Below are 27,589 nucleotides of genomic sequence, written 5' to 3' on the forward strand. Positions count from 1 at the left end.
GCACCCAATACTATGAAGGTCGCTACGTCTGTTGTAATATTACAATCTCCAGGACAGGTTACAGCTTATTTATATTACAATCTCGTGATCGTTTATGGCGTATTTATGTCAGCGCCAAGGAATGTGTAGGATTTGGATGCCAAGCTGAGGTTGTGTTGCTCTGTTGAGTCATAAGGTAATAACTACTGCAGGCCGTGGCATCTGAGCTGGCACCGTCATCCTCGCCAGTCAGTGGGTACGCCAGTCAGACAGGATTCATTTCATTGTCGGAGGATATAATGGTGAATCTTCGAGGCCCAGGTGAGTCAGAACCACCTTTAGTAGGTTATGTGGGTGAGGGAGATGCTGTGTTGTAACTGTGAAGTACATGGTCGACCGGTGGCCACACCTCTGTTATCTTCCCATAGGTGGAGCTGAGGATTGACAAAAATGTCAAGACTTTTTAAGGCAGAAGAACTTGTAGAACGGCTCAGAGCAGCGACTTCAAAGAACAGTGTGCTATCTGCTAAAACCACCAGTCCTGAGCCAGCTACTGAAACTACAAGAAGCGTATTGAACCACCAGTTCTGTGTCATCTCCTGAAACCATGAGGTCCTCCTGTACCATCTACTGAAACTACAAGACGTATTCTGAAACCACCATTTCTGTGCCATCTCCTGAAACCATGAGGTCCTGTACCATCTACTGAAACTACAAGAAGTATTCTGAAACCACCATTTCTGTGCCATCTCCTGAAACCATGAGGTCTTATACCCTCTACTGAAACCGCCAGTCCTGTGCCATCTACTGAAACCGCCAGTCCTGTGCCATCTACTGAAACCGCCAGTCCTGTGCCATCTACTGAAACCACCAGTCCTGTGCCATCTCCTGAAACCGCCAGTCCTGTGCCATCTACTGAAACTGCCAGTCCTGTGCCATCTCCTGAAACCGCCAGTCCTGTGCCATCTCCTGAAACCACCAGTCCTGTGCCATCTACTGAAACCACCAGTTTTGTACCATCTACTAGAACCACCAGTTCAATCTACTGTAACCATGAGGTCAGAAACCATGTACTGAACCCAGGAGTTCTTTACCGCCACCTAAAAGCACCAGTTCTATACCTCCAGTTCTATATCATTTATTGACGGAACCAATACCGTACTCTTGGAGGGACCATTTATATATCTCCTATTGGAGGCACTAAAACTGTATGAGAAAGTACCATCTACTAAAACCATCAATACTGTGCCATATACTGAAGGCATTGATCCATCCTGTACCAACTACTGGAGCCGTCAATACTGTACCATCTACTACCAAGACGCTGATACTGTACCATCTACAAGAACCAACACTACTTTACGGTCTACCGGAGGCACCAATACTTTCCTCTTGGCTGTGGGAACTAATACTCTCAACTGGGGGCACCATCTTCCTAAGGAACCGTAACCATACCATTTACCCACAGGACATTGGTAAGCAATATTTACTTTTATTGTCAACTGTTGATAATTGCCAGGGACTACGTGCTGCACTTTTTCCCCTGAAAACTGTTTATGGGATGGAGTACTGACCAGCTTCTGTCATAACATATTTTTAGAAATTTGAAGGTAAGTACAGACTTTTGGTAAACTTTACAATCCTATGGTAACAGCGTTGCTCAGAGAATTAGGACCGTTTCACACGGCCGGCTTGTTTGGCCGTAGCCAATCGCTTTACTGAAGCCGAGCAGAAAAGCAGTTGGCATTGTTTCCAGTTGTTTTGTTGCTGTGTCACATTTTGAGACTCCAGGGCGATATGGAACTGCGAACACAACCGGAGCTAGAAGTGACACCGAACGTTTTGGAAAATTTGATCAACCTCGGCGTTTACGCAATTGTTGTTAACCGTTTGAGATGAACGCTGCCATTCATCTCTGTGTGGGACGGGGTAGATCCGGCGGTAAATGACGAGCGTGAATGCCGGCAGTCGCCCGTGTGAACATTAATGTAATTAAAATGACAGTATGTAATCCATTTTTTCAACTAAAATTCAAGCAGTTTAAAGGACAACTGAGGTGACATGTGACATGATGAGATAGCCATGTGTATGTACAGTGCCTAGCACACAAATAACTAGGCTGTGTTCCTTTTTTTCTTTCTCTGCCTGAAAGAGTTAAACATCAGGTATGCAAGTGACAGTTTCTGTCCAGGTCGAGACTGGGTCAGACTACAGCATAACCCTCACTGATAAGTAATTACAGCCATAAAACACTTTCCTGTCAGTAAATAAAATAAAACTGTGGGCTATCTAAAAAAATAGTAATTTTTAGGAGAAGGAGGATAGACACAATTGTTTTTTTCATCAGTTTATTTTCACCTCGGAAGGACAACTGTAAACAGAGGGATATGGAAACTGCCATCTTTATTTTGCCTGGCTATCCTGGTGATCCTCTGCCTCAAATACTTGTAGCCATAGCCCCTAAACAAGCATGCAGCAGATCAGATGTTTATGACATTATTGTCAGATCTGTCAAGATCAGCTGCATGCTTGTTTCTGGTATTGTTCAGACACTACTGCAGCCAAATAAATCAGCAGGGCTGCCAGGCAACTTAAGCAGTATTGCTTAAAAGGAAATAAATATGGCAGCATCCATATTCTTCTCACTTCAATGAATGTCTCATGTTCCTCTGAAATGAAAGCATACAACAAATAAACAATTTAAGTTTATTAAGTGGCAGAATCTGTGCATAAAGTAAACACAAAAGTTTTTTGATTTATCAAAGCAGTCATGTTTGGTTGACTCATCAAAGTACAGCCGAGTCTCTAGTATCTGTCAGCGGCGAGGATCGTCTGACACCAGATACTAGTGATGTTCTCCGGATTAAATCCAGATGAATTCCGCATGGGTATCATTCAGATTTCATGCTCCTGGACTTCAAGTGGAGAGGCTTGGTGAGGGGGGTTAAACTTACCCAGCGGCCTTTTTCTTTAACCCCTCCCACAGCGCGTTCCAAGCTGCGTCACGCGACTTCTACGCTTCCTCCTTCAACCGAGAAGAGGGAAGTGTTTGTAGTCACGTGATGCTGCTTGGGACGCGCTGTGGGAGGGGTTAAAGGGTAAGTTCAACCCCCTCCCCCCGCACACCCGCTCAGTTGCACTAATCAGGAGGATGAAATCTGAATGAAACCCATCCGGAGATCACTACTATCAGATTCATGTGCTTGCCGCTTTCTTGAGCAACCAGCATAAAATGCACAAAACTTCCCCTGAAAAAATGTACCGAGCCTCTCTGAATCACTGAGCGGGCCCTGTCAGCTTTCTGGCTTCCCTCATGCATGGAACCCGGCATGTCAGCTGACCGGGTCACGTGACACACCAACTTGCGTAAACGGATGCCGGAAGCTGCTAGGAGCGCACTCAGTGATTCAGAAGGGCTGCTAGACGTCGCTGGAGGCTCGCTACTTTTTGAAAAAGCCTCAAAACCAGCCGAAAGCAAAGTCCTTGTTATCCCCCCTGGTGTGCCGGTTAGTCGTGACTTCCGGTAGCCTGAATTTCCGAATAACGGGGACTTTGCTGTAGTCATGTTTGTTTGACTCAGGTTTGGAAGATATAACTGAAGAACACACTTGTGGCAATCTTTCTCCAACAGAAAACAAATCTTCTTCAGAAAGTTCTTCCTAGCTCTGCTGCAGAACTTCCCAAAAATGTGTGGCACTTGTAGGCTGCTTTGCTTTCACTCTTTGTCCAGTTCATCCCACACCAGCTTCATGGGGTTTGGAGACTGTGCAGGTCAATTCATGTTCACAAGCTTAACATCTTGTTCTTTTAAGAAAGCTCTGCATTTACTATTAGGCATTGCAGGCACGTGCCTACAGGCGCCTGATGACGGAAAGGCGGCTCACTCCCCTCTCTATGTGCCCCCCTCTCGTCTTCCCTATGCAGAGTCCCGAGCAAAATGTAATTTAGTGGTTTCTCACCCAACTCTCAGCATTCCACTAATGACATCTCCCTTCAGACAGGGGTCCCCAGTATTAAGTGGCACCTGTAGCTACCTATGACAGGCAAGGGAAGTAAGGAGAAGTGACAGCTGGGACAGCCAGCACACTTGTGGTACGGTTCGGTGGAGGTTTGTAGCTTCATGGACATTGAAGTCTAGGGTGCCAGGATATGTAAATCCGGCCCTGGCCATAGGTTGAACTTCCGTTTTGGCTTTCTTCATGTAGGATGAACCCCTGACCAGTGACCAACTAGGAGCATAGCAGAGGGTACGACATGGCGATGCACAATGCTCTGCTAGCTGTTATGGGTCCGGGTGTCTTTTGTTCTGTGCAAGTCACAGACCCTGGATCCAGCACACTGTTCGATTCAGTGCAATGCTATGGCCTATCAATTGTCCACCGCACCTGCCCAGCCCCCCAATCAACCTAAATTTTCCCACCTATCTGATCAGTTCTTCTGATTGATTCATGACCAAAATCGATCAAATCAAACATTTAAAGAAGTAGATTCCCATCTGATTCGAGTGAGATAATCTATGTGTGTATGCGCACCTTTAAGGCTGATTGACACTTTGAGTGATTGCGCTCAGTTTGCCGGAAAAGGCAAGATCACAGACCAATCTTACCCCCTTCCATGTAGTATGAGAGCCACACCTACACAGTCTATTCTATGGAGCTGAGCTCCCCATCAGATAGAGATCTTACCCCCTTCCATGTAGTATGAGAGCCACACCTACACAGTCTATTCTATGGAGCTGCACTCCACATCACACAGAGATCTTACCCCCTTCCATGTAGTATGAGAGCCAGACCTACACAGTCTATTCTATGGAGCTGAGCTCCCCATCAGATAGAAATCTTACCCCCTTCCATGTAGTATGAGAGCCACACCTACACAGTCTATTCTATGGAGCTGCACTCCCCATCAGACAGAGATCTTACCCCCTTCCATGTAGTATGAGAGCCATACCTACACAGTCTATTCTATGGAGCTGCGCTCCCCATCAGATAGAAATCTTACCCCCTTCCATGTAGTATGAGAGCCACACCTACACAGTCTATTCTATGGAGCTGAACTCCCCATCAGACAGAAATCTTACCCCCTTCCATGTAGTATGAGAGCCACACCTACACAGTCTATTCTATGGAGCTGCACTCCCCATCAGACAGAAATCTTACCCCCTTTCATGTAGCACGAGAGCCACACCTACACAGTCTATTCTATGGAGCTGAACTCCCCATCAGACAGAAATCTTACCCCCCTTCCATGTAGTATGAGAGCCACACCTACACAGTCTATTCTATGGAGCTGAACTCCCCATCAGACAGCAATCTTACCCCCTTCCATGTAGTATGAGAGCCATTCCTAGACAGTCTATTCTATGGAGCTGAACCATCAGACAGAAATCTTTGCAAGATGCTGCACACACAGATGCTGTACACATGCAACAGATCAGTATCTGCAAAAGATCCGTTCCTGCAAATTGCATTCATAGTCTATGAGATCTGCAGATCCTCATACACACCTTGTTTAACTGACATTCATCTGCAGATCAGATCCACCAGGATGGATTTTAAGATCTGCAGATGATTGATCTGCAGATGAATGTCTGTTAAACAAGGTGTGTATGATGATCTGCAGATCTCATAGACTATGAATGCAATTTGCAGGAACGGATCTTTGGCAGGAACAGATCTTTTGCAGATACTGATCTGTTGAATGTGTACAGCATCTTTGTGTGCAGTATCTGGCAAAGATTTCTGTCTGATGGGGAGTGCAGCTCCATAGAATAGACTGTGAAGGTATGGCTCTCATACTACATGGAAGGGGGTAAGATTTCTGTCTGATGGGGAGTGCAGCTCCATAGAATAGACTGTGTAGGTATGGCTCTCATACTACATGGAAGGGGGTAAGATTTCTGTCTGATGGGGAGTGCAGCTCCATAGAATAGACTGTGTAGGTGTGGCTCTCATACTACATGGAAGGGGGTAAGATTTCTGTCTGATGGGGAGTGCAGCTCCATAGAATAGACTGTGTAGGTGTGGCTCTCATACTACATGGAAGGGGGTAAGATTTCTGTCTGATGAGGAGCTCAGCTCCATAGAATAGACTGTGTAGGTGTGGCTCTCATACTACATGGAAGGGGGTAAGATTTCTGTCTGATGGGGAGCGCAGCTCCATAGAATAGACTGTGTAGGTGTGGCTCTCATACTACATGGAAGGGGGTAAGATTTCTGTCTGATGGGGAGCGCAGCTCCATAGAATAGACTGTGTAGAGTATGGCTCTCATACTACATGGAAGGGGGTAAGATTTCTGTCTGATGGGGAGCGCAGCTCCATAGAATAGACTGTGTAGGTGTGGCTCTCATACTACATGGAAGGGGGTAAGATTTCTGTCTGATGGGGAGTGCAGCTCCATAGAATAGACTGTGTAGGTGTGGCTCTCATACTACATGGAAGGGGGTAAGATTTCTGTCTGATGGGGAGCGCAGCTCCATAGAATAGACTGTGTAGGTGTGGCTCTCATACTACATGGAAGGGGGTAAGATTTCTGTCTGATGGGGAGCGCAGCTCCATAGAATAGACTGTGTAGGTGTGGCTCTCATACTACATGGAAGGGGGTAAGATTTCTGTCTGATGGGGAGTGCAGCTCCATAGAATAGACTGTGTAGGTGTGGCTCTCATACTACATGGAAGGGGGTAAGATTTCTGTCTGATGGGGAGTTCAGCTCCATAGAATAGACTGTGTAGGTGTGGCTCTCATACTACATGGAAGGGGGTAAGATTTCTGTCTGATGGGGAGTTCAGCTCCATAGAATAGACTGTGTAGGTGTGGCTCTCATACTACATGGAAGGGGGTAAGATTTCTGTCTGATGGGGAGTTCAGCTCCATAGAATAGACTGTGTAGGTGTGGCTCTCATACTACATGGAAGGGGGTAAGATTTCTGTCTGATGGGGAGTGCAGCTCCATAGAATAGACTGTGTAGGTGTGGCTCTCATACTACATGGAAGGGGGTAAGATTTCTGTCTGATGGGGAGTGCAGCTCTATAGAATAGACTGTGTAGGTGTGGCTCTCATACTACATGGAAGGGGGTAAGATTTCTGTCTGATGGGGAGTGCAGCTCCATAGAATAGACTGTGTAGGTGTGGCTCTCATACTACATGGAAGGGGGTAAGATCTCTGTCTGATGGGGAGTGCAGCTCCATAGAATAGACTGTGTAGGTGTGGCTCTCATACTACATGGAAGGGGATAAGATCTCTGTCTGATGGGGAGTGCAGCTCCATAGAATAGACTGTGTAGGTGTGGCTCTCATACTACATGGAAGGGGGTAAGATTTCTGTCTGATGGGGAGTGCAGCTCCATAGAATAGACTGTGTAGGTGTGGCTCTCATACTACATGGAAGGGGGTAAGATTTCTGTCTGATGGGGAGTTCAGCTCCATAGAATAGACTGTGTAGGTGTGGCTCTCATACTACATGGAAGGGGGTAAGATTTCTGTCTGATGGGGAGTTCAGCTCCATAGAATAGACTGTGTAGGTGTGGCTCTCATACTACATGGAAGGGGGTAAGATTTCTGTCTGATGGGGAGTTCAGCTCCATAGAATAGACTGTGTAGGTGTGGCTCTCATACTACATGGAAGGGGGTAAGATTTCTGTCTGATGGGGAGTTCAGCTCCATAGAATAGACTGTGTAGGTGTGGCTCTCATACTACATGGAAGGGGGTAAGATTTCTGTCTGATGGGGAGTGCAGCTCCATAGAATAGACTGTGTAGGTGTGGCTCTCATACTACATGGAAGGGGGTAAGATTTCTGTCTGATGGGGAGTGCAGCTCCATAGAATAGACTGTGTAGGTGTGGCTCTCATACTACATGGAATGGGGTAAGATCTCTATCTGATGGGGAGTGCAGCTCCATAGAATAGACTGTGTAGGTGTGGCTCTCATACTACATGGAAGGGGGTAAGATTTCTGTCTGATGGGGAGTGCAGCTCCATAGAATAGACTGTGTAGGTGTGGCTCTCATACTACATGGAAGGGGGTAAGATTTCTGTCTGATGGGGAGTGCAGCTCCATAGAATAGACTGTGTAGGTGTGGCTCTCATACTACATGGAAGGGGGTAAGATTTCTGTCTGATGGGGAGTGCAGCTCCATAGAATAGACTGTGTAGGTATGGCTCTCATACTACATGGAAGGGGGTAAGATTTATATCTGATGGGGAGTGCAGCTCCATAGAATAGACTGTGTCGGTATGGCTCTCATACTACATGGAAGGGGGTAAGATTTATATCTGATGGGGAGTGCAGCTCCATAGAATAGACTGTGTAGGTGTGGCTCTCATACTACATGGAAGGGGGTAAGATTTCTGTCTGATGGGGAGTGCAGCTCCATAGAATAGACTGTGTAGGTGTGGCTCTCATACTACATGGAAGGGGGTAAGATCTCTGTCTGATGGGGAGTGCAGCTCCATAGAATAGACTGTGTAGGTGTGGCTCTCATACTACATGGAAGGGGGTAAGATTTCTGTCTGATGGGGAGTGCAGCTCCATAGAATAGACTGTGTAGGTGTGGCTCTCATACTACATGGAAGGGGGTAAGATTTCTGTCTGATGGGGAGTTCAGCTCCATAGAATAGACTGTGTAGGTGTGGCTCTCATACTACATGGAAGGGGGTAAGATTTCTGTCTGATGGGGAGTTCAGCTCCATAGAATAGACTGTGTAGGTGTGGCTCTCATACTACATGGAAGGGGGTAAGATTTCTGTCTGATGGGGAGTTCAGCTCCATAGAATAGACTGTGTAGGTGTGGCTCTCATACTACATGGAAGGGGGTAAGATTTCTGTCTGATGGGGAGTGCAGCTCTATAGAATAGACTGTGTAGGTGTGGCTCTCATACTACATGGAAGGGGGTAAGATTTCTGTCTGATGGGGAGTGCAGCTCCATAGAATAGACTGTGTAGGTGTGGCTCTCATACTACATGGAAGGGGGTAAGATCTCTGTCTGATGGGGAGTGCAGCTCCATAGAATAGACTGTGTAGGTGTGGCTCTCATACTACATGGAAGGGGATAAGATCTCTGTCTGATGGGGAGTGCAGCTCCATAGAATAGACTGTGTAGGTGTGGCTCTCATACTACATGGAAGGGGGTAAGATTTCTGTCTGATGGGGAGTGCAGCTCCATAGAATAGACTGTGTAGGTGTGGCTCTCATACTACATGGAAGGGGGTAAGATTTCTGTCTGATGGGGAGTTCAGCTCCATAGAATAGACTGTGTAGGTGTGGCTCTCATACTACATGGAAGGGGGTAAGATTTCTGTCTGATGGGGAGTTCAGCTCCATAGAATAGACTGTGTAGGTGTGGCTCTCATACTACATGGAAGGGGGTAAGATTTCTGTCTGATGGGGAGTTCAGCTCCATAGAATAGACTGTGTAGGTGTGGCTCTCATACTACATGGAAGGGGGTAAGATTTCTGTCTGATGGGGAGTGCAGCTCCATAGAATAGACTGTGTAGGTGTGGCTCTCATACTACATGGAATGGGGTAAGATCTCTATCTGATGGGGAGTGCAGCTCCATAGAATAGACTGTGTAGGTGTGGCTCTCATACTACATGGAAGGGGGTAAGATTTCTGTCTGATGGGGAGTGCAGCTCCATAGAATAGACTGTGTAGGTGTGGCTCTCATACTACATGGAAGGGGGTAAGATTTCTGTCTGATGGGGAGTGCAGCTCCATAGAATAGACTGTGTAGGTGTGGCTCTCATACTACATGGAAGGGGGTAAGATTTCTGTCTGATGGGGAGTGCAGCTCCATAGAATATACTGTGTAGGTATGGCTCTCATACTACATGGAAGGGGGTAAGATTTATATCTGATGGGGAGTGCAGCTCCATAGAATAGACTGTGTCGGTATGGCTCTCATACTACATGGAAGGGGGTAAGATTTATATCTGATGGGGAGTGCAGCTCCATAGAATAGACTGTGTAGGTGTGGCTCTCATACTACATGGAAGGGGGTAAGATTTCTGTCTGATGGGGAGTGCAGCTCCATAGAATAGACTGTGTAGGTGTGGCTCTCATACTACATGGAAGGGGGTAAGATCTCTGTCTGATGGGGAGTGAAGCTCCATAGAATAGACTGTGTAGGTGTGGCTCTCATACTACATGGAAGGGGGTAAGATTTCTGTCTGATGGGGAGTGCAGCTCCATAGAATAGACTGTGTAGGTGTGGCTCTCATACTACATGGAAGGGGGTAAGATCTCTATCTGATGGGGAGTGCAGCTCCATAGAATAGACTGTGTAGGTATGGCTCTCATACTACATGGAAGGGGGTAAGATTTCTGTCTGATGGGGAGTACAGCTCCATAGAATAGACTGTGTAGGTGTGGCTCTCATACTACATGGAAGGTGGTAAGATTTCTGTCTGATGGGGAGTGCAGCTCCATAGAATAGACTGTGTAGAGTATGGCTCTCATACTACATGAAAGGGGGTAACATTGGTCTGTGATCTTTCATTTTCCAAAGACTATGGTCTGATGTGTGTATGCAGCCTTTAGTATTAGGTAGCCAGAAGTACCCTCAGTATTTAGTAGCTAGAAGTGCCAACAAGTATTTAGTAGCTAAAGATACCCCTAACTGAAGGGAGATCTCATCAGTGGAATGCCAAGAGCAGAGTGAGTAACATCTCATTTACACTCTCATCAGGACTCTGCAGAGGGAAGGATGGAGGTGCTCAGAGAGGGGAGTGAGCCGTCTTTCCACCATCAGGTGCCTGTAGGCACATGCCTACAGAGCCTTATGGTAAATCCGGCCCTGGCCATGTAGTATGAATGCCAACAGATTCTGAATATTATGATTATACTGTGTAGGGGAGCTCTCCTACTACATGGAAGTGGTAAAATTGGCCAGTCATCTGCAGATAAAAATTTGATGTGTGTAGGGACCTTTATAAAATGAGGTTTCAAAATGCAAATTCCCTTTATCTTCAGATCTGAGGTATCACGTGGATGCCTAGTTGCCTACATTTAAAATCGGAGTCCAGTGGAGGACTGGTTTAACCACTTAACCTCCTTGCCGGTCTAATTCCCCCGGCAAGGAGGCAGCGCAGCACTTTTTTTTCTTCTTTTTTCTTTAAATCATGTAGCGAGTCCAGGGCTCGCTACATGATAGCCGCTGAGCGGCGGCATCTCCCCACCCACTCCGATCGCCTTGGCGACGGGGCGGGATGACGTCACCGATGTCGGGGCGGGATGACGTCGGGACGTCATAGGGAATCCTGATCCACCCCTCAACGCTGCCTGGCACTGATTGGCCAGGCTGCGCAGGGGTCTGGGGCGGGGGAGGGGGGCGACTCGGCGCGGCGGATAGCGGCGAATCGGCGGGGAACGGCGGCGATCGCGTACTACACGCAGCTAGCAAAGTACTAGCTGCGTGTAGGAAAAAAAAAATTATGCAAATCGGCCCAGCGGGGCCTGAGAAATCCTCCTGCGCAGGTTACCCCGAGCTGAGCTCACCAAAACAGGGCGTAGATTTCAATCACTGCGGTCCTTAAATAGTTAGTAATGTCACCTGTCACCCCCCTCCCCACCCGGGGGCCTCACTGCATTGAGGTGATACAGGAGGTAATGGCTCCATATTGTGTGTAGTGATTGCACCACATGAGCTGTCTTATTGTGTATAAGTCCATCGTTAGTAATTATCCTCACCTGACACAAGTGCACCGTATGTTAATGCAGACATGACCCAGAGATCACCTCTCTCACGCCCACACACAGGAAGATCCCGAGGAAATAAGCAGACACTGTGAGAACGAGAGAGAAAATGAAGGCGAGCACATAAACCATTCAGGGTGCACACACATTCAGTTTTGATTGGTCAATGACTGGACGATTTTACCAATTTCATGTAGTAGGAGGGCTGACAGATTTTGAATATGTTGAACAGATTGTGCAGACGAGCTCTCATACTACATGGAAGTGGCAAAATGGGATGTGTGTATGCATCCTACAGCCTGGTACATATACGCAATTTTGATTGGCCCCACCTCCACGTAGCATGAGGGCCAATGGAGATAGTGAAAATATTGGCATTGGTGATGCCAACTGTGAAAATATCATCCTATTGCCTAACAATAACCCTCCCAAGTCCATAAGGGAAGGTTATAGGGGGTTGGGGTATGTAGTCCTTAGGGTGTGGGGGATGTAAGGGACAATATGGGGGGCTGGGATATATAGTCTATAGCAGGGGCGTAACAATACACCCTGCAAGGGAGGCAGCCGCAGGGGGGCCCCATCCTGAGAGACAGACAACTTAGGGCACGGACAAAAAATGTTCTGCTTTCTGCACAATTGTTCTAATTACTGCATCTGCTCAGCACTGATAAGGATTCATACAAAGTTTTGCAGGCAAAGATTTGTAGACACTCCCTACTCAGTATGCAACAGGCTCTTGTGTACAGCCCCCAACCTCTCCACCCCTCCACAAGTGCTGTGTACTGTAGTGATGCTGGAGGAGTCTGCAGAGCCCCACCTCCAGCCTCTCCACCCCTCCCCAAGTGCTGTGTACTGTAGTGATGCTGGAGGAGTCTGTAGAGCCCCACCCCAGCCTCTCTAGCCCCTCCCCAAGTGCTGTGTACAGTAGTGATGCTGGAGGAGTCTGCAGAGCCCCGCCCCCAGCCTCTCCACCCCTCCACAAGTGCTGTGTACAGTAGTGATGCTGGAGGAGTCTGCAGAGCCCCGCCCCCCGCCCCCAGCCTCTCCACCCCTCCACAAGTGCTGTGTACTGTATTGATGCTGGAGGAGTCTGCAGAGCCCCGCCCCCAGCCTCTCCACCCCTCCACAAGTGCTGTGTACTGTAGTGATGCTGGAGGAGTCTGTAGAGCCCCACCCCAGCCTCTCTAGCCCCTCCCCAAGTGCTGTGTACAGTAGTGATGCTGGAGGAGTCTGCAGAGCCCCGCCCCCAGCCTCTCCACCCCTCCACAAGTGCTGTGTACAGTAGTGATGCTGGAGGAGTCTGCAGAGCCCCGCCCCCCGCCCCCAGCCTCTCCACCCCTCCACAAGTGCTGTGTACTGTAGTGATGCTGGAGGAGTCTGCAGAGCCCCGCCCCCAGCCTCTCCACCCCTCCACAAGTGCTGTGTACTGTAGTGATGCTGGAGGAGTCTGTAGAGCCCCACCCCAGCCTCTCTAGCCCCTCCCCAAGTGCTGTGTACAGTAGTGATGCTGGAGGAGTCTGCAGAGCCCCGCCCCCAGCCTCTCCACCCCTCCACAAGTGCTGTGTACAGTAGTGATGCTGGAGGAGTCTGCAGAGCCCCGCCCCCCGCCCCCAGCCTCTCCACCCCTCCACAAGTGCTGTGTACTGTAGTGATGCTGGAGGAGTCTGCAGAGCCCCACCTCCAGCCTCTCCACCCCTCCCCAAGTGCTGTGTACTGTAGTGATGCTGGAGGAGTCTGTAGAGCCCCACCCCAGCCTCTCTAGCCCCTCCCCAAGTGCTGTGTACAGTAGTGATGCTGGAGGAGTCTGCAGAGCCCCGCCCCCAGCCTCTCCACCCCTCCACAAGTGCTGTGTACTGTATTGATGCTGGAGGAGTCTGCAGAGCCCCGCCCCCAGCCTCTCCACCCCTCCACAAGTGCTGTGTACTGTAGTGATGCTGGAGGAGTCTGTAGAGCCCCACCCCAGCCTCTCTAGCCCCTCCCCAAGTGCTGTGTACAGTAGTGATGCTGGAGGAGTCTGCAGAGCCCCGCCCCCAGCCTCTCCACCCCTCCACAAGTGCTGTGTACAGTAGTGATGCTGGAGGAGTCTGCAGAGCCCCGCCCCCCGCCCCCAGCCTCTCCACCCCTCCACAAGTGCTGTGTACTGTAGTGATGCTGGAGGAGTCTGCAGAGCCCCGCCCCCAGCCTCTCCACCCCTCCACAAGTGCTGTGTACTGTAGTGATGCTGGAGGAGTCTGTAGAGCCCCACCCCAGCCTCTCTAGCCCCTCCCCAAGTGCTGTGTACAGTAGTGATGCTGGAGGAGTCTGCAGAGCCCCGCCCCCAGCCTCTCCACCCCTCCACAAGTGCTGTGTACAGTAGTGATGCTGGAGGAGTCTGCAGAGCCCCGCCCCCCGCCCCCAGCCTCTCCACCCCTCCACAAGTGCTGTGTACTGTAGTGATGCTGGAGGAGTCTGCAGAGCCCCGCCCCCAGCCTCTCCACCCCTCCACAAGTGCTGTGTACTGTAGTGATGCTGGAGGAGTCTGCAGAGCCCCGCCCCCAGCCTCTCCTCCCCTCCCCAAGTGCTGTGTACTGTAGTGATGCTGGAGGAGTCAGCAGAGCCCCGCCCCCAGCCTCTCCACCCCTCCCCATGTGCTCAGTACTGTAGTGATGCTGGAGGAGTCTGCAGAGCCAGTTCTTCTGCTCCATCAGAGATGGACAGAGTGAGTGTAATAAGCTGAGGCTGGGAGCACACTAGTCTGTCAGTTTTCTGTATGCGTTTTCTGCCCACCATGTGTGTCTGTATGTGTGAGAACATGCAGGTTTTATCACAGAAGCTGATGTAATTGATAGAGAAAATGTGTGCAGTGCTACATTGCTGTCTGTTTTTATCTGCATGGGGAAAGCACATTCAAGTGTGCTCTAGCCTGGTTTTCAGTTTACCTGTGCAGAAAGTAGAAGGGAGGGTTGGCGGGAGGGGGCCCCATCCAAAGTTTTGCAGTGGGGCCCAGTGATTTCTAGTTACGCCCCTGGTCCATAGGGGGGTATTGGGGTTATGCAGTCCATGTGGTATCATGTTCCTCTTAGTTGGTGACAGGCTGTGACATATCGGGTGACATTACCGCCGCCTGCTGCTCCTTTCGCTATCTGATGCTGATGGTCTTGGGGGCGGTACCACGGCACTGTCATTGTGCCAATCGCTGCACTTGATCAGGTTGGATGGGGATGTGCGGATGAGGAGGGCAGTGTGTGTGCCAGGAAGGGGGGCGGGAGAGGAGGCAGGCATCATCAGGTGGCCCAAACTGTTTCTCCAAACGTCGCCCCCTAGCTTTTGCCTCCTGAATCACGTAATTCAGGTGGCTTCATGGTGGGTCCGCCCCGCCCCGCCCTCTCTCCCCTCTCATAGGAGAGGTTCCAGAAAGCATTCCACAGTATAACTCATATGTTCTTTATCCCTATGGGTCTATTTCCACTAGGGCTGAGTGCGGCCCAAATATACAGCACTTTTCACAGGTAAGTCGGGCGGGGAAACTCTGCCTATACCTATAATGGTTTTCCATCTGAATCGCATTGTAGTGTGATTCTGGACGCATGCTGCAGTTTTCTGGGAGCCACCAGCAGCTGCTGTCCTCCATAGAGCTGAGCACGCTGTGCTGGCGGGAGCCCAGCAACGTGTCTGTACAGCACTTGTCCCCAAACTGCCACCTGAAATAAACCCCAATGATCACGTTGAGTGATACTAATTTTAAGCAGGTGAACGGCTTGATTCTGTCTCTGCCTATCAGAGCACGGGCTGTTTGCTCTGCTTGTCACGCAACGTTCTGGAGAGCCAGCCTAATCATCATAACATGCCGAACTCTAAGATGACAGATACGATGAAATAATTGGCCACGGTACACAGTGTAATATTCCACAGGCAGAGATGGTGACGACACTCCCCAGGTTGTCTCCGCTACGCTGCGCTGATGGTGATCTACTGCCAGATACGGGGTACAAACTGAGCCAGACCGCGTGCTGCGGAGTACATGCAGATCTATATCTGCTACAGATCCATATCTGAAGCGTACACATTGCGCTTTCCTTTTATTAAAGTGTACCTGTAACAAAAACGGTGCAGCAGCGACCCGCCTGTGCAGCAGCGACCCGTCTGTGCAGCAGCGACCCGCCTGTGCAGCCATGACCCGCCTGTGCAGCAGCGACCCGCCTGTGGAGCAGGGACCCGCCTGTGGAGCAGGGACCCGCCTGTGCAGCAGCGACCCGCCTGTGCAGCCATGACCCGCCTGTGGAGCAGCGACCCGCCTGTGCAGCCATGACCCGCCTGTGGAGCAGCGACCCGCCTGTGCAGCAGCGACCCGCCTGTGCAGCAGCTACCTGCCTGTGTAGCAGCGACCCGCCTGTGCAGCAGCGACCCGCCTGTGCAGCAGCGACCCGCCTGTGCAGCCATGACCCGCCTGTGGAGCAGCGACCCGCCTGTGCAGCAGCGACCCGCCTGTGCAGCAGCTACCTGCCTGTGTAGCAGCGACCCGCCTGTGCAGCAGCGACCCGCCTGTGCAGCAGCGACCCGCCTGTGCAGCAGCGACCCGCCTGTGGAGCCGCGACCCGCCTGTGCAGCCGCGACCCGCCTGTGCAGCAGCGACCCGCCTGTGTAGCAGCGACCCGCCTGTGCAGCAGCGACCCGCCTATGTAGCAGCGACCCGCCTGTGCAGCAGCGACCCGCCTATGTAGCAGCGACCCGCCTGTGCAGCAGCGACCCGTCTGTGGAGCAGCGACCCGCCTGTGCAGCAGCGACCCGCCTGTGTAGCAGCGACCCGCCTGTGCAGCAGCGACCCGCCTGTGCAGCAGCGACCCGCCTGTGCAGCAGCGACCCGCCTGTGGAGCAGCGACCCGCCTGTGCAGCCGCGACCCGCCTGTGTAGCAGCGACCCGCCTAGCAGCGACCCGCCTGTGTAGCAGCGACCCGCCTAGCAGCGACCCGCCTGTGCAGCAGCGACCCGCCAGTGCAGCAGCGACCCGCCTGTGTATTTGCAGCAGCGACCCGCCTGTGCAGCAGCGACCCGCCTGTGGAGCAGCGACCCGCCTGTGTAGCAGCTACCCGCCTGTGCAGCAGCGACACGCCTATGTAGCAGCTACCCGCCTGTGCAGCAGCGACCCGCCTATGTAGCAGCGACCCGCCTGTGCAGCAGCGACCCGCCTGTGCAGCAGCGACCCGTCTGTGGAGCAGCGACCCGCCTGTGCAGCAGCAACCCGCCTGTGCAGCAGCGACCCGCCTGTTCAGCCATGACCCGCCTGTGCAGCAGCAACCTGCCTGTGTAGCAGCGACCCGCCTGTGGAGCAGCGACCCGCCTGTGCAGCAGCGACCCGCCTGTGGAGCAGCGACCCGCCTGTGCAGCAGCGACCCGCCTGTGCAGCAGCGACCCGCCTGTGGAGCAGCGACCCGCCTGTGCAGCTGCGACCCGCCTGTGCAGCAGCGACCCGCCTGTGCAGCAGCGACCCGCCTGTGTAGCAGCGACCCGTCTGTGCAGCAGCAACCCGCCTGTGCAGCAGCGACCCGCCTGTGCAGCAGCGACCCGCCTATGTAGCAGCTACCCGCCTGTGCAGCAGCGACCCGCCTATGTAGCAGCGACCCGCCTGTGCAGCAGCGACCCGCCTGTGGAGCAGCGACCCGCCTGTGCAGCTGCGACCCGCCTGTGCAGCAGCGACCCGCCTGTGTAGCAGCGACCCGTCTGTGCAGCAGCGACCCGCCTGTGTAGCAGCGACCCGCCTGTGTAGCAGCGACCCGCCTGTGCAGCAGCGACCCGCCTGTTCAGCCATGACCCGCCTGTGTAGCAGCGACCCGCGTGTGCAGCAGCGACCCGCCTGTGCAGCAGCGACCCGCCTGTGCAGCAGCGACCCGCCTGTGTAGCAGCTACCTGCCTGTGTAGCAGCGACCCGCCTGTGCAGCAGCGACCCGCCTGTGTAGCAGCGACCCGCCTGTGTAGCAGCGACCCGCCTGTGGAGCAGCGACCCGCCTGTGCAGCAGCGACCCGCCTGTGCAGCAGCGACCCGCCTGTGTATTTGCAGCAGCGACCCGCCTGTGTAGCAGCGACCCGCCTGTGCAGCAGCGACCCGCCTGTGCAGCAGCGACCCGCCTGTGGAGCAGCGACCCGCCAGTACAGCAGTGAACCCGCCTGTGCAGCAGCGACCCGCCTGTGCAGCAGCGACCCGCCTGTGTAACAGCGACCCGCCTGTGGAGCAGCGACCCGCCTGTGCAGCAGCGACCCGCCTATGTAGCAGCGACCCGCCTGTGCAGCAGCGACCCGCCTGTGCAGCAGCAACCCGCCTGTGGAGCAGCGACCCGCCTGTGTAGAAGCGACCCGCCTGTGCAGCAGCGACCCGCCTGTGCAGCAGCAACCTGCCTGTGTAGCAGCGACCCGCCTGTGCAGCAGCGACCCGCCTGTGCAGCAGCAACCTGCCTGTGTAGCAGTGATCCGCCTGTGCAGCAGCGACCCGCCTGTGTAGCAGCGACCCGTCTGTGCAGCAGCGACCCGCCTGTGTAGCAGCGACCCGCCTGTGCAGCAGCGACCCGCCTGTGCAGCAGCAACCTGCCTGTGTAGCAGCGACCCGCCTGTGCAGCAGCGACCCGCCTGTGTAGCAGCGACCCGCCTGTGCAGCAGCGACCCGCCTGTGTAGCAGCGACCCGTCTGTGCAGCAGCGACCCGCCTGTGCAGCAGCAACCTGCCTGTGTAGCAGCGACCCGCCTGTGCAGCAGCGACCCGCCTGTGCAGCAGCGACCCGCCTGTGTATTTGCAGCAGCGACCCGCCTGTGTAGCAGCGACCCGCCTGTGCAGCAGCGACCCGCCTGTGCAGCAGCGACCCGCCTGTGCAGCAGCGACCCGTCTGTGGAGCAGCGACCCGCCTGTGCAGCAGCAACCCGCCTGTGCAGCAGCGACCCGCCTGTTCAGCCATGACCCGCCTGTGCAGCAGCAACCTGCCTGTGTAGCAGCGACCCGCCTGTGGAGCAGCGACCCGCCTGTGCAGCAGCGACCCGCCTGTGGAGCAGCGACCCGCCTGTGCAGCAGCGACCCGCCTGTGCAGCAGCGACCCGCCTGTGGAGCAGCGACCCGCCTGTGCAGCTGCGACCCGCCTGTGCAGCAGCGACCCGCCTGTGCAGCAGCGACCCGCCTGTGTAGCAGCGACCCGTCTGTGCAGCAGCAACCCGCCTGTGCAGCAGCGACCCGCCTGTGCAGCAGCGACCCGCCTATGTAGCAGCTACCCGCCTGTGCAGCAGCGACCCGCCTATGTAGCAGCGACCCGCCTGTGCAGCAGCGACCCGCCTGTGGAGCAGCGACCCGCCTGTGCAGCTGCGACCCGCCTGTGCAGCAGCGACCCGCCTGTGTAGCAGCGACCCGTCTGTGCAGCAGCGACCCGCCTGTGTAGCAGCGACCCGCCTGTGTAGCAGCGACCCGCCTGTGCAGCAGCGACCCGCCTGTTCAGCCATGACCCGCCTGTGTAGCAGCGACCCGCGTGTGCAGCAGCGACCCGCCTGTGCAGCAGCGACCCGCCTGTGCAGCAGCGACCCGCCTGTGTAGCAGCTACCTGCCTGTGTAGCAGCGACCCGCCTGTGCAGCAGCGACCCGCCTGTGTAGCAGCGACCCGCCTGTGGAGCAGCGACCCGCCTGTGCAGCAGCGACCCGCCTGTGCAGCAGCGACCCGCCTGTGTATTTGCAGCAGCGACCCGCCTGTGTAGCAGCGACCCGCCTGTGCAGCAGCGACCCGCCTGTGCAGCAGCGACCCGCCTGTGGAGCAGCGACCCGCCAGTACAGCAGTGAACCCGCCTGTGCAGCAGCGACCCGCCTGTGCAGCAGCGACCCGCCTGTGTAACAGCGACCCGCCTGTGGAGCAGCGACCCGCCTGTGCAGCAGCGACCCGCCTATGTAGCAGCGACCCGCCTGTGCAGCAGCGACCCGCCTGTGCAGCAGCAACCCGCCTGTGGAGCAGCGACCCGCCTGTGTAGCAGCGACCCGCCTGTGCAGCAGCGACCCGCCTGTGCAGCAGCAACCTGCCTGTGTAGCAGCGACCCGCCTGTGCAGCAGCGACCCGCCTGTGCAGCAGCAACCTGCCTGTGTAGCAGTGATCCGCCTGTGCAGCAGCGACCCGCCTGTGTAGCAGCGACCCGTCTGTGCAGCAGCGACCCGCCTGTGTAGCAGCGACCCGCCTGTGCAGCAGCGACCCGCCTGTGCAGCAGCAACCTGCCTGTGTAGCAGCGACCCGCCTGTGCAGCAGCGACCCGCCTGTGTAGCAGCGACCCGCCTGTGCAGCAGCGACCCGCCTGTGTAGCAGCGACCCGTCTGTGCAGCAGCGACCCGCCTGTGCAGCAGCAACCTGCCTGTGTAGCAGCGACCCGCCTGTGCAGCAGCGACCCGCCTGTGCAGCAGCGACCCGCCTGTGTATTTGCAGCAGCGACCCGCCTGTGTAGCAGCGACCCGCCTGTGCAGCAGCGACCCGCCTGTGCAGCAGCGACCCGCCTGTGGAGCAGCGACCCGCCAGTACAGCAGTGAACCCGCCTGTGTAGCAGCGACCCGCCTGTGCAGCAGTGAACCCGCCTGTGCAGCAGCGACCCGCCTGTGGAGCAGCGACCCGCCAGTACAGCAGTGAACCCGCCTGTGCAGCAGCGACCCGCCTGTGGAGCAGCGACCCGCCTGTGCAGCAGCGACCCGCCTGTGCAGCAGCGACCCGCCTGTGCAGCAGCGACCCGCCTGTGGAGCAGCGACCCGCATGTGGAGCAGCGACCCGCCTGTGTAGCAGCGACCTGCCTGTGCAGCAGCGACCCGCCTGTGCAGCAGCGACCCGCCTGTGGAGCAGCGACCCGCCAGTACAGCAGTGAACCCGCCTGTGCAGCAGTGAACCCGCCTGTGCAGCAGCGACCCGCCTGTGGAGCAGCGACCCGCCAGTACAGCAGTAAACCCGCCTGTGCAGCAGCGACCCGCCTGTGCAGCAGCGACCCGCCTGTGGAGCAGCGACCCGCCAGTACAGCAGCGACCCGCCTGTGCAGCAGCGACCCGTCTGTGCAGCAGCGACCCGCCTGTGCAGCAGCGACCCGCCTGTGCAGCAGCGACCCGCCTGTGCAGCAGCGACCCGCCTGTGCAGCAGCGACCCGCCTGTGTAGCAGCTACTCACCTGTGCAGCAGCTACCAGCCAGTACAGCAGTGAACCCGCCTGTGCAGCAGCGACCCGCCTGTGCAGCAGCGACCCGCCTGTGCAGCAGCGACCCGCCTGTGTAGCAGCGACCCGTCTGTGCAGCAGCGACCCGCCTGTGCAGCAGCAACCTGCCTGTGTAGCAGCGACCCGCCTGTGCAGCAGCGACCCGCCTGTGCAGCAGCGACCCGCCTGTGTATTTGCAGCAGCGACCCGCCTGTGTAGCAGCGACCCGCCTGTGCAGCAGCGACCCGCCTGTGCAGCAGCGACCCGCCTGTGGAGCAGCGACCCGCCAGTACAGCAGTGAACCCGCCTGTGTAGCAGCGACCCGCCTGTGCAGCAGTGAACCCGCCTGTGCAGCAGCGACCCGCCTGTGGAGCAGCGACCCGCCAGTACAGCAGTGAACCCGCCTGTGCAGCAGCGACCCGCCTGTGGAGCAGCGACCCGCCTGTGCAGCAGCGACCCGCCTGTGCAGCAGCGACCCGCCTGTGCAGCAGCGACCCGCCTGTGGAGCAGCGACCCGCATGTGGAGCAGCGACCCGCCTGTGTAGCAGCGACCTGCCTGTGCAGCAGCGACCCGCCTGTGCAGCAGCGACCCGCCTGTGGAGCAGCGACCCGCCAGTACAGCAGTGAACCCGCCTGTGCAGCAGTGAACCCGCCTGTGCAGCAGCGACCCGCCTGTGGAGCAGCGACCCGCCAGTACAGCAGTGAACCCGCCTGGGCAGCAGCGACCCGCCTGTGCAGCAGCGACCCGCCTGTGGAGCAGCGACCCGCCAGTACAGCAGCGACCCGCCTGTGCAGCAGCGACCCGTCTGTGCAGCAGCGACCCGCCTGTGCAGCAGCGACCCGCCTGTGCAGCAGCGACCCGCCTGTGCAGCAGCGACCCGCCTGTGCAGCAGCGACCCGCCTGTGTAGCAGCTACTCACCTGTGCAGCAGCTACCAGCCAGTACAGCAGTGAACCCGCCTGTGCAGCAGCGACCCGCCTGTGTAGCAGCGACCCGCCTGTGCAGCAGTGACCCGCCTGTGCAGCAGCGACCCGCCTGTGCAGCAGCGACCCGCCTGTGTAGCAGCGACCCGTCTGTGCAGCAGCGACCCGCCTGTGTAGCAGCGACTCGCCTGTGCAGCAGCTACTCGCCTGTGCAGCAGCTACCGGCCAGTACAGCAGTGAACCCGCCTGTGCAGCAGCGACCCGCCTGTGTAGCAGCGACCCGCCTGTGCAGCAGCGACCCGCCTGTGCAGCAGCGACCCGCCTGTGCAGCAGCGACCCGCCTGTGCAGCAGCGACCCGCCTGTGCAGCAGCGACCCGCCTGTGTAGCAGCGACCCGTCTGTGCAGCAGCGACCCGCCTGTGGAGCAGCGACTCGCCTGTGCAGCAGCTACTCACCTGTGCAGCAGCTACCGGCCAGTACAGCAGTGAACCCGCCTGTGCAGCAGCGACCCGCCTGTGTAGCAGCGACCCGCCTGTGCAGCAGTGACCCGCCTGTGTAGCAGCGACCCGCCTTAATCTCTAGTTCTCTGGCTTGTAGTCACTGCCATGTATCCCCTTTTCTTATTTCTCTCTGCTTCAAATACAACAATATATAACAATGATAGCTGAGTGAGTTGTGCCTCCTACACTGCGCCCTGAGGCTGGAGCCTCTCTCGCCTCTGCCTCGGCACTGCACCCCCTACTACACTGCGCCCTGAGGCTGGAGCCTCTCTCGCCTCTGCCTCGGCACTGCACCCCCTCCTACACTGCGCCCTGAGGCTGGAGCCTCTCTCGCCTCTGCCTCGGCACTGCACCCCCTCCTACACTGCGCCCTGAGGCTGGAGCCTCTCTTGCCTCTGCCTCGGCCCTGTGTTCTGCCATGTATGGGGCCTAACCTCTTAACCTCTATATCGCCACCTCTTGTTGCTGCGATGCACACTGCTCTTAATCTTTCCAAAACTTCCGCCTTCACAGAGAGAGAGAGAGAGAGAGATTTTTTGTTTTTAAATAAAAACACATCCGAATTCCCGAACACAAATTTTTGGCCGAATTTTATTACTGACCCCCGAACCGAATTCGAATTTTTCCGAATCCGAATTTTACCTGGACCCGAAATTCGAATGTACCCGAATCTAATTTTGGTACATCTGAGCATGCCTGATTGCCACATATATATATAAAATTATGCAATACTTTAGTGCAGGGGTAGGGAACCTATGGCTCAGGAGCCAGATGTGGCTCTCTTGATAGCTACATCTGGCTCACATACACATCAGTAGGGGGTCGATTCACTAAGCTACACTGCTCAAGCAGCGCAGCTTAGTGTGGCAGCGCAAGTAACATTTTCAGAGTAGGCACACTACTACTGTAGCATGTACTACTAACTTACACATGTCCCCCCCCCCCCCACCCCATCCAAAACGATCAGCCGCTCCAATTGTCCCATTCTGGGCCCTGTCAGGTCCAGTGACTTTGTAGGGCGAGATCCCTGCACTTTGGCGCAATAGGCTGCCTGTCAAGTGACAAAGTGACAGGCAGCCTATTGGGCCACTCAAAGTGCGGGGATCTCGCCCTACAAAGTGAATCAACCCCCAAGTCAGTTAGCTAATTGTACAAGCTGTTAGTCGGTATTTCTCCTGTCTGGCTCTCGGGGCAATTGCTGATGTTGCTGAAACCCAAGAGAAGCTGAAGACGTGTCTGACACTTCCGCTGCCCGGCGGATCAACAGTATACACATCACCATGGCAACAGGGACATGAGCCCTCTGCTGCGCCTGCGCACTGTCCCAGTTTGAAACATATTGTATAGCTCTCAACGAAATACATTTTAAAATATGTGGCAGTTATGGCTCTCTCAGCCCAAAAGGTTCCTGACCCCTGCTTTAGGGTATATAGTGAAACCTCTGTAGCTGATGACTTCTGACTTTGATATGATAAAATCATGGCGGGTGTTTTGGTTTGTGGCGTATTGATGCTTTTCTTGTTTTGTTTGCAGGCATTGTCTTATAAAGAGAGCCATGTCTGAGGAGGACAGCAACAAGGAGGCCGCAGGCAACGAGTGTCCAGTCTGCTACGAGCGCCTCCAGAACCCTAGTACATCTGAACGAAGGCTGAGCTGTGGCCATTCCTTCTGCCATGACTGTCTGGTGAAATATCTCCTGACTGCCAAGAAAGAGGGCACCATCAAAAAGAACATCATTTGTCCCCTGTGCCGATATGTGACGTTCCTCAGCAAGAGGGGCCTCATCTTGCCTCCAAAAACTGGAGAGCTGAGTGAGATCCTGGAGGTCCCTCTCTCTCCGTCATGCCTGAGACATTCTACAATTCTAAGAAACCCCAACACATTGCTCATCCCCATGCCTGAGACAACTGGTTCAAGCAGCCCTCCAGACCTATCCAGATGTGGTTGGTCAGGAGACACCAACCTTGAAGCAGTAAGGAACTCCTACGGCTCCCAAGTCTTTATTATCAGCGACCAGGGGCAGCCCATGGACAATGAGGAAATTGTTACTGTTTCACGGACCCAGCCCACTGACGCCAGGGTCAACTGTTGCCGGTCGCCCTCGTTGATCATGGTCCTCTTACTGATTTTTCTCGTGGCTCTCTTGGCAGCGATTCTCCCATGGATTCTTCTGGTTAAAAAAACATGAAGACCGCCTCATTCAACATTCTATTTCATTACAATACAGGAGGAAAATATAAATGACTATTGAAGGTGGCCCATGTGGCTATTGAAGGTGACCACGGCTACTAGGCGTGTGGACTAATATCACAACAATCTCAGCCCAAGAGTGATGGGTATAACCAGGCTGAGAGAGGCTGATCAAAGTATCCACTGGACGTTACCTCCACCCGGGAGGCAGGAAGCCGATGTGGAGGCAAGCAAATCACTGAGATAACTCTGATATTGGTTATCCAGAATAACTGATAGATGCTGTGACTTCCTAATCCCAGCCTCTGCCTCACCTTGTCACAGCCAGGTCCGCGATAGATTATAGGGAAATGGGGAAGCTAGTGACATTGGCCCACACAATGTCAATGACAATTATTTTTGGGGGGTGGAGTGTCGTTATGATTTCAGTCAGAAAAGGACTACGATGAAACGGGCCCCCAGGCAGGATAGCAGTTTTTGCCCCGTGCTGATGGCCACCTGGATTTTTAAAATAAGATTTGGTGGGGACGAGCATCCGCCAGGCCCCTAGACTCTCTCCAGGCCATAGGCAACTGCCTAGCATTGCCTTGTGGATGATCCGGCTCTGATTTCAGTTAACTTGGGAGCAGGTTTATAAATAATTTAAAGAGGCCCTGTAGTGACACATAGTAGAATGCAGTAAATTATCAGGATAATCACTTTTAATGAAATGTTTCTGGTTTCAGCATCAGAAACACTTCCTTTAGCCATATATTGCTGCATATTGGTATGTAGCCACGCCCTCTCAGTGATGTCACAGCCTAGGCTGTTTAGCCATAGAGGTGGTAAAGTTGGCCAATCAAAATTGAAGGTGTGTACCATGCACATATTTAATTTTCCACAGGTGAGCGGCATTGGAGACAGAGGAGAGGCTTCTCCCCGCTTACTGTGCTGATTTCTGGAGGGGGGGGGGGTGCTGACGGGGGGACGGGGGGGGGGACCGAGGTGGGGGATGGGGGAGTCGGGCCTCCTCCCCATAGCTGTGTGCCCACTGCTCCCCCTCCAGGCTACTTATACTGGACGCACCTATCCCTGGCTACCTATACTGGGGCACCTATTCCTGGCTACCTGTACTGGGGGCGCCTATCCATGGCTACCTGTACTGGGGCACCTATTACCTATACTTGACTACCTAACTTGGGGAACCTATACCTGGCTACCTATACTAGGACACCTATCCCTGGTTACCTATACAGAGGACACCTATGCCTGGCTACCTATACTGGGGCACCTATCCCTGGCTACCTATACTGGGGCACCTATCCCTGGTTACCTATACTGAGGGCACTATGCCTGGCTACCTATACTGGGGGTGCCTATCCCTGGCTACCTATACTGGGGCACCTATCCCTGGCTACCTATACTGGGGCACCTATCCCTGGTTACCTATACTGAGGGCACTATGCCTGGCTACCTATACTGGGGGTGCCTATCCCTGGCTACCTATACTGGGGGTGCCTATCCCTTGCTACCTATACTGGGGCACCTATCCCTGGTTACCTATACTGAGGGCACTATGCCTGGCTAACCTACACTGGGGCCCATCCAAAGGGGGGGGGGGGGGGGGCTGTGATTTCTAGTTAAGCCCCTGGGTGGTAGAGTTGGTCAGTGATTGGCCAACCAAAATTGAAGTTGTGTGCCAGGCTTTAATCCTCTACTAGCTGTGTCTACTGCTGCTACAATCCAACTGAGAACACTAAAATTCTGTTTGCAAAACCCTTTGTATTCCACAGAACTGAAATCAGAGGATTGTTTTGTTTTTTTCAGCAGATGTGAGATATCATTTTATAGATTACACTGGGCAAACTGTGATTTCAAAATAAGATCAGGGCTGGATTTAGGCCAAGGCCGCCTAGGCCATGGCCTAGGGCACCACAGGAGCAAGGGCACCAAAGCAGCAGGCTGAACTTATGCCGCATTTGCAAGCTTGCAAATGCTGCAATGCAGGGAGATCTGGTGAGCGCCTGACTGCGGTATTCTGCTGCTAGATGCCTTTGCAGCAGCCACCTTGCTCTGTGCACATTTGCATTGTGGCCGGCGGCTATGGACTTGGGCAGCATTGGAGACAGAGGTGAAGAGGAAGAGAGGAGAGGGGTCATCTGGCTACCTATACTGGAGGGAAGGGGGAGGGGTCATCTGGCTACCTATACTGGAGGGAAGGGAGAGGGGTCATCTGGCTACCTATACTGAAGGGGGGCAGCTGGTGACAGCAGCCTTGGGTGGTAAAGAGTACAATTCTCGCTGAATAAGAGATACGCGAGTTCTCAACCTATGAGTTCCGTTTGAACCCAAATTGCACTTTATGGTATGTCATTTAACTGTCATGAATTATATTACGGTTGTAGTATTGCGTTTATATGTGGTCCTGTGGGACCCCAATTTCGGAGACATTGTTGTCAGTATTCCCCTTCTAAAAAGAGAAAGAGGAACTGCGCCAATGTTTATTATCCAGAGACCGCAGCTGAGAGAAATCAGTGTCCACTGTACAAGCAATAATGTCACTGCATCAGCGCAGGTCACATGATACAGTGTGATACAAAGTGTACAAGCAACAATGTAACTGCATCAGCGCAGGTCACATGATACAGTGTGATACAAAGTGTACAAGCAACAATGTAACTGCATCAGCGCAGGTCACATGATACAGTGTGATACAAAGTGTACAAGCAATAATGTAACTGCATCAGCGCAGGTCACATGATACAGTGTGATACAAAGTGTACAAGCAATAATGTAACTGCATCAGCGCAGGTCACATGATACAGTGTGATACAAAGTGTACAAGCAATAATGTAACTGCATCAGCGCAGGTCACATGATACAGTGTGATACAAAGTGTACAAGCAACAATGTAACTGCATCAGCGCAGGTCACATGATACAGTGTGATACAAAGTGTACAAGCAATAATGTAACTGCATCAGCGCAGGTCACATGATACAGTGTGATACAAAGTGTACAAGCAACAATGTAACTGCATCAGCGCAGGTCACATGATACAGTGTGATACAAAGTGTACAAGCAATAATGTAACTGCATCAGCGCAGGTCACATGATACAGTGTGATACAAAGTGTACAAGCAATAATGTAACTGCATCAGCGCAGGTCA

At 54.1% G+C, this 27,589-nt stretch overlaps 1 protein-coding gene across 1 annotated transcript; it reads left to right on the plus strand.

Moving 5' to 3' along the window:
* The first annotated feature begins 486 nt into the window (after window positions 1–486).
* RNF222 (ring finger protein 222) lies at window positions 487–24,968 on the plus strand. Its single transcript, XM_068262277.1, has 2 exons — window positions 487–1,454; window positions 23,785–24,968. Exon 2 carries the CDS (start codon window positions 23,807–23,809, stop codon window positions 24,437–24,439), a length of 633 nt encoding a protein of 210 aa, XP_068118378.1. The 5' UTR covers window positions 487–1,454; window positions 23,785–23,806; the 3' UTR covers window positions 24,440–24,968.
* Window positions 24,969–27,589: the final 2,621 nt, after the last annotated feature.

This window comes from Hyperolius riggenbachi, chromosome 12 (genome assembly GCF_040937935.1).
Source record: "Hyperolius riggenbachi isolate aHypRig1 chromosome 12, aHypRig1.pri, whole genome shotgun sequence".
In the NCBI taxonomy this organism is placed as follows: domain Eukaryota; kingdom Metazoa; phylum Chordata; class Amphibia; order Anura; family Hyperoliidae; genus Hyperolius; species Hyperolius riggenbachi.

What these genes read in the sequence shown, in the direction of transcription:
- RNF222 (XM_068262277.1), top strand. Translation starts at nt 23,807, where the DNA reads ATGTCTGAGGAGGACAGCAACAAGGAGGCCGCAGGCAACGAGTGTCCA.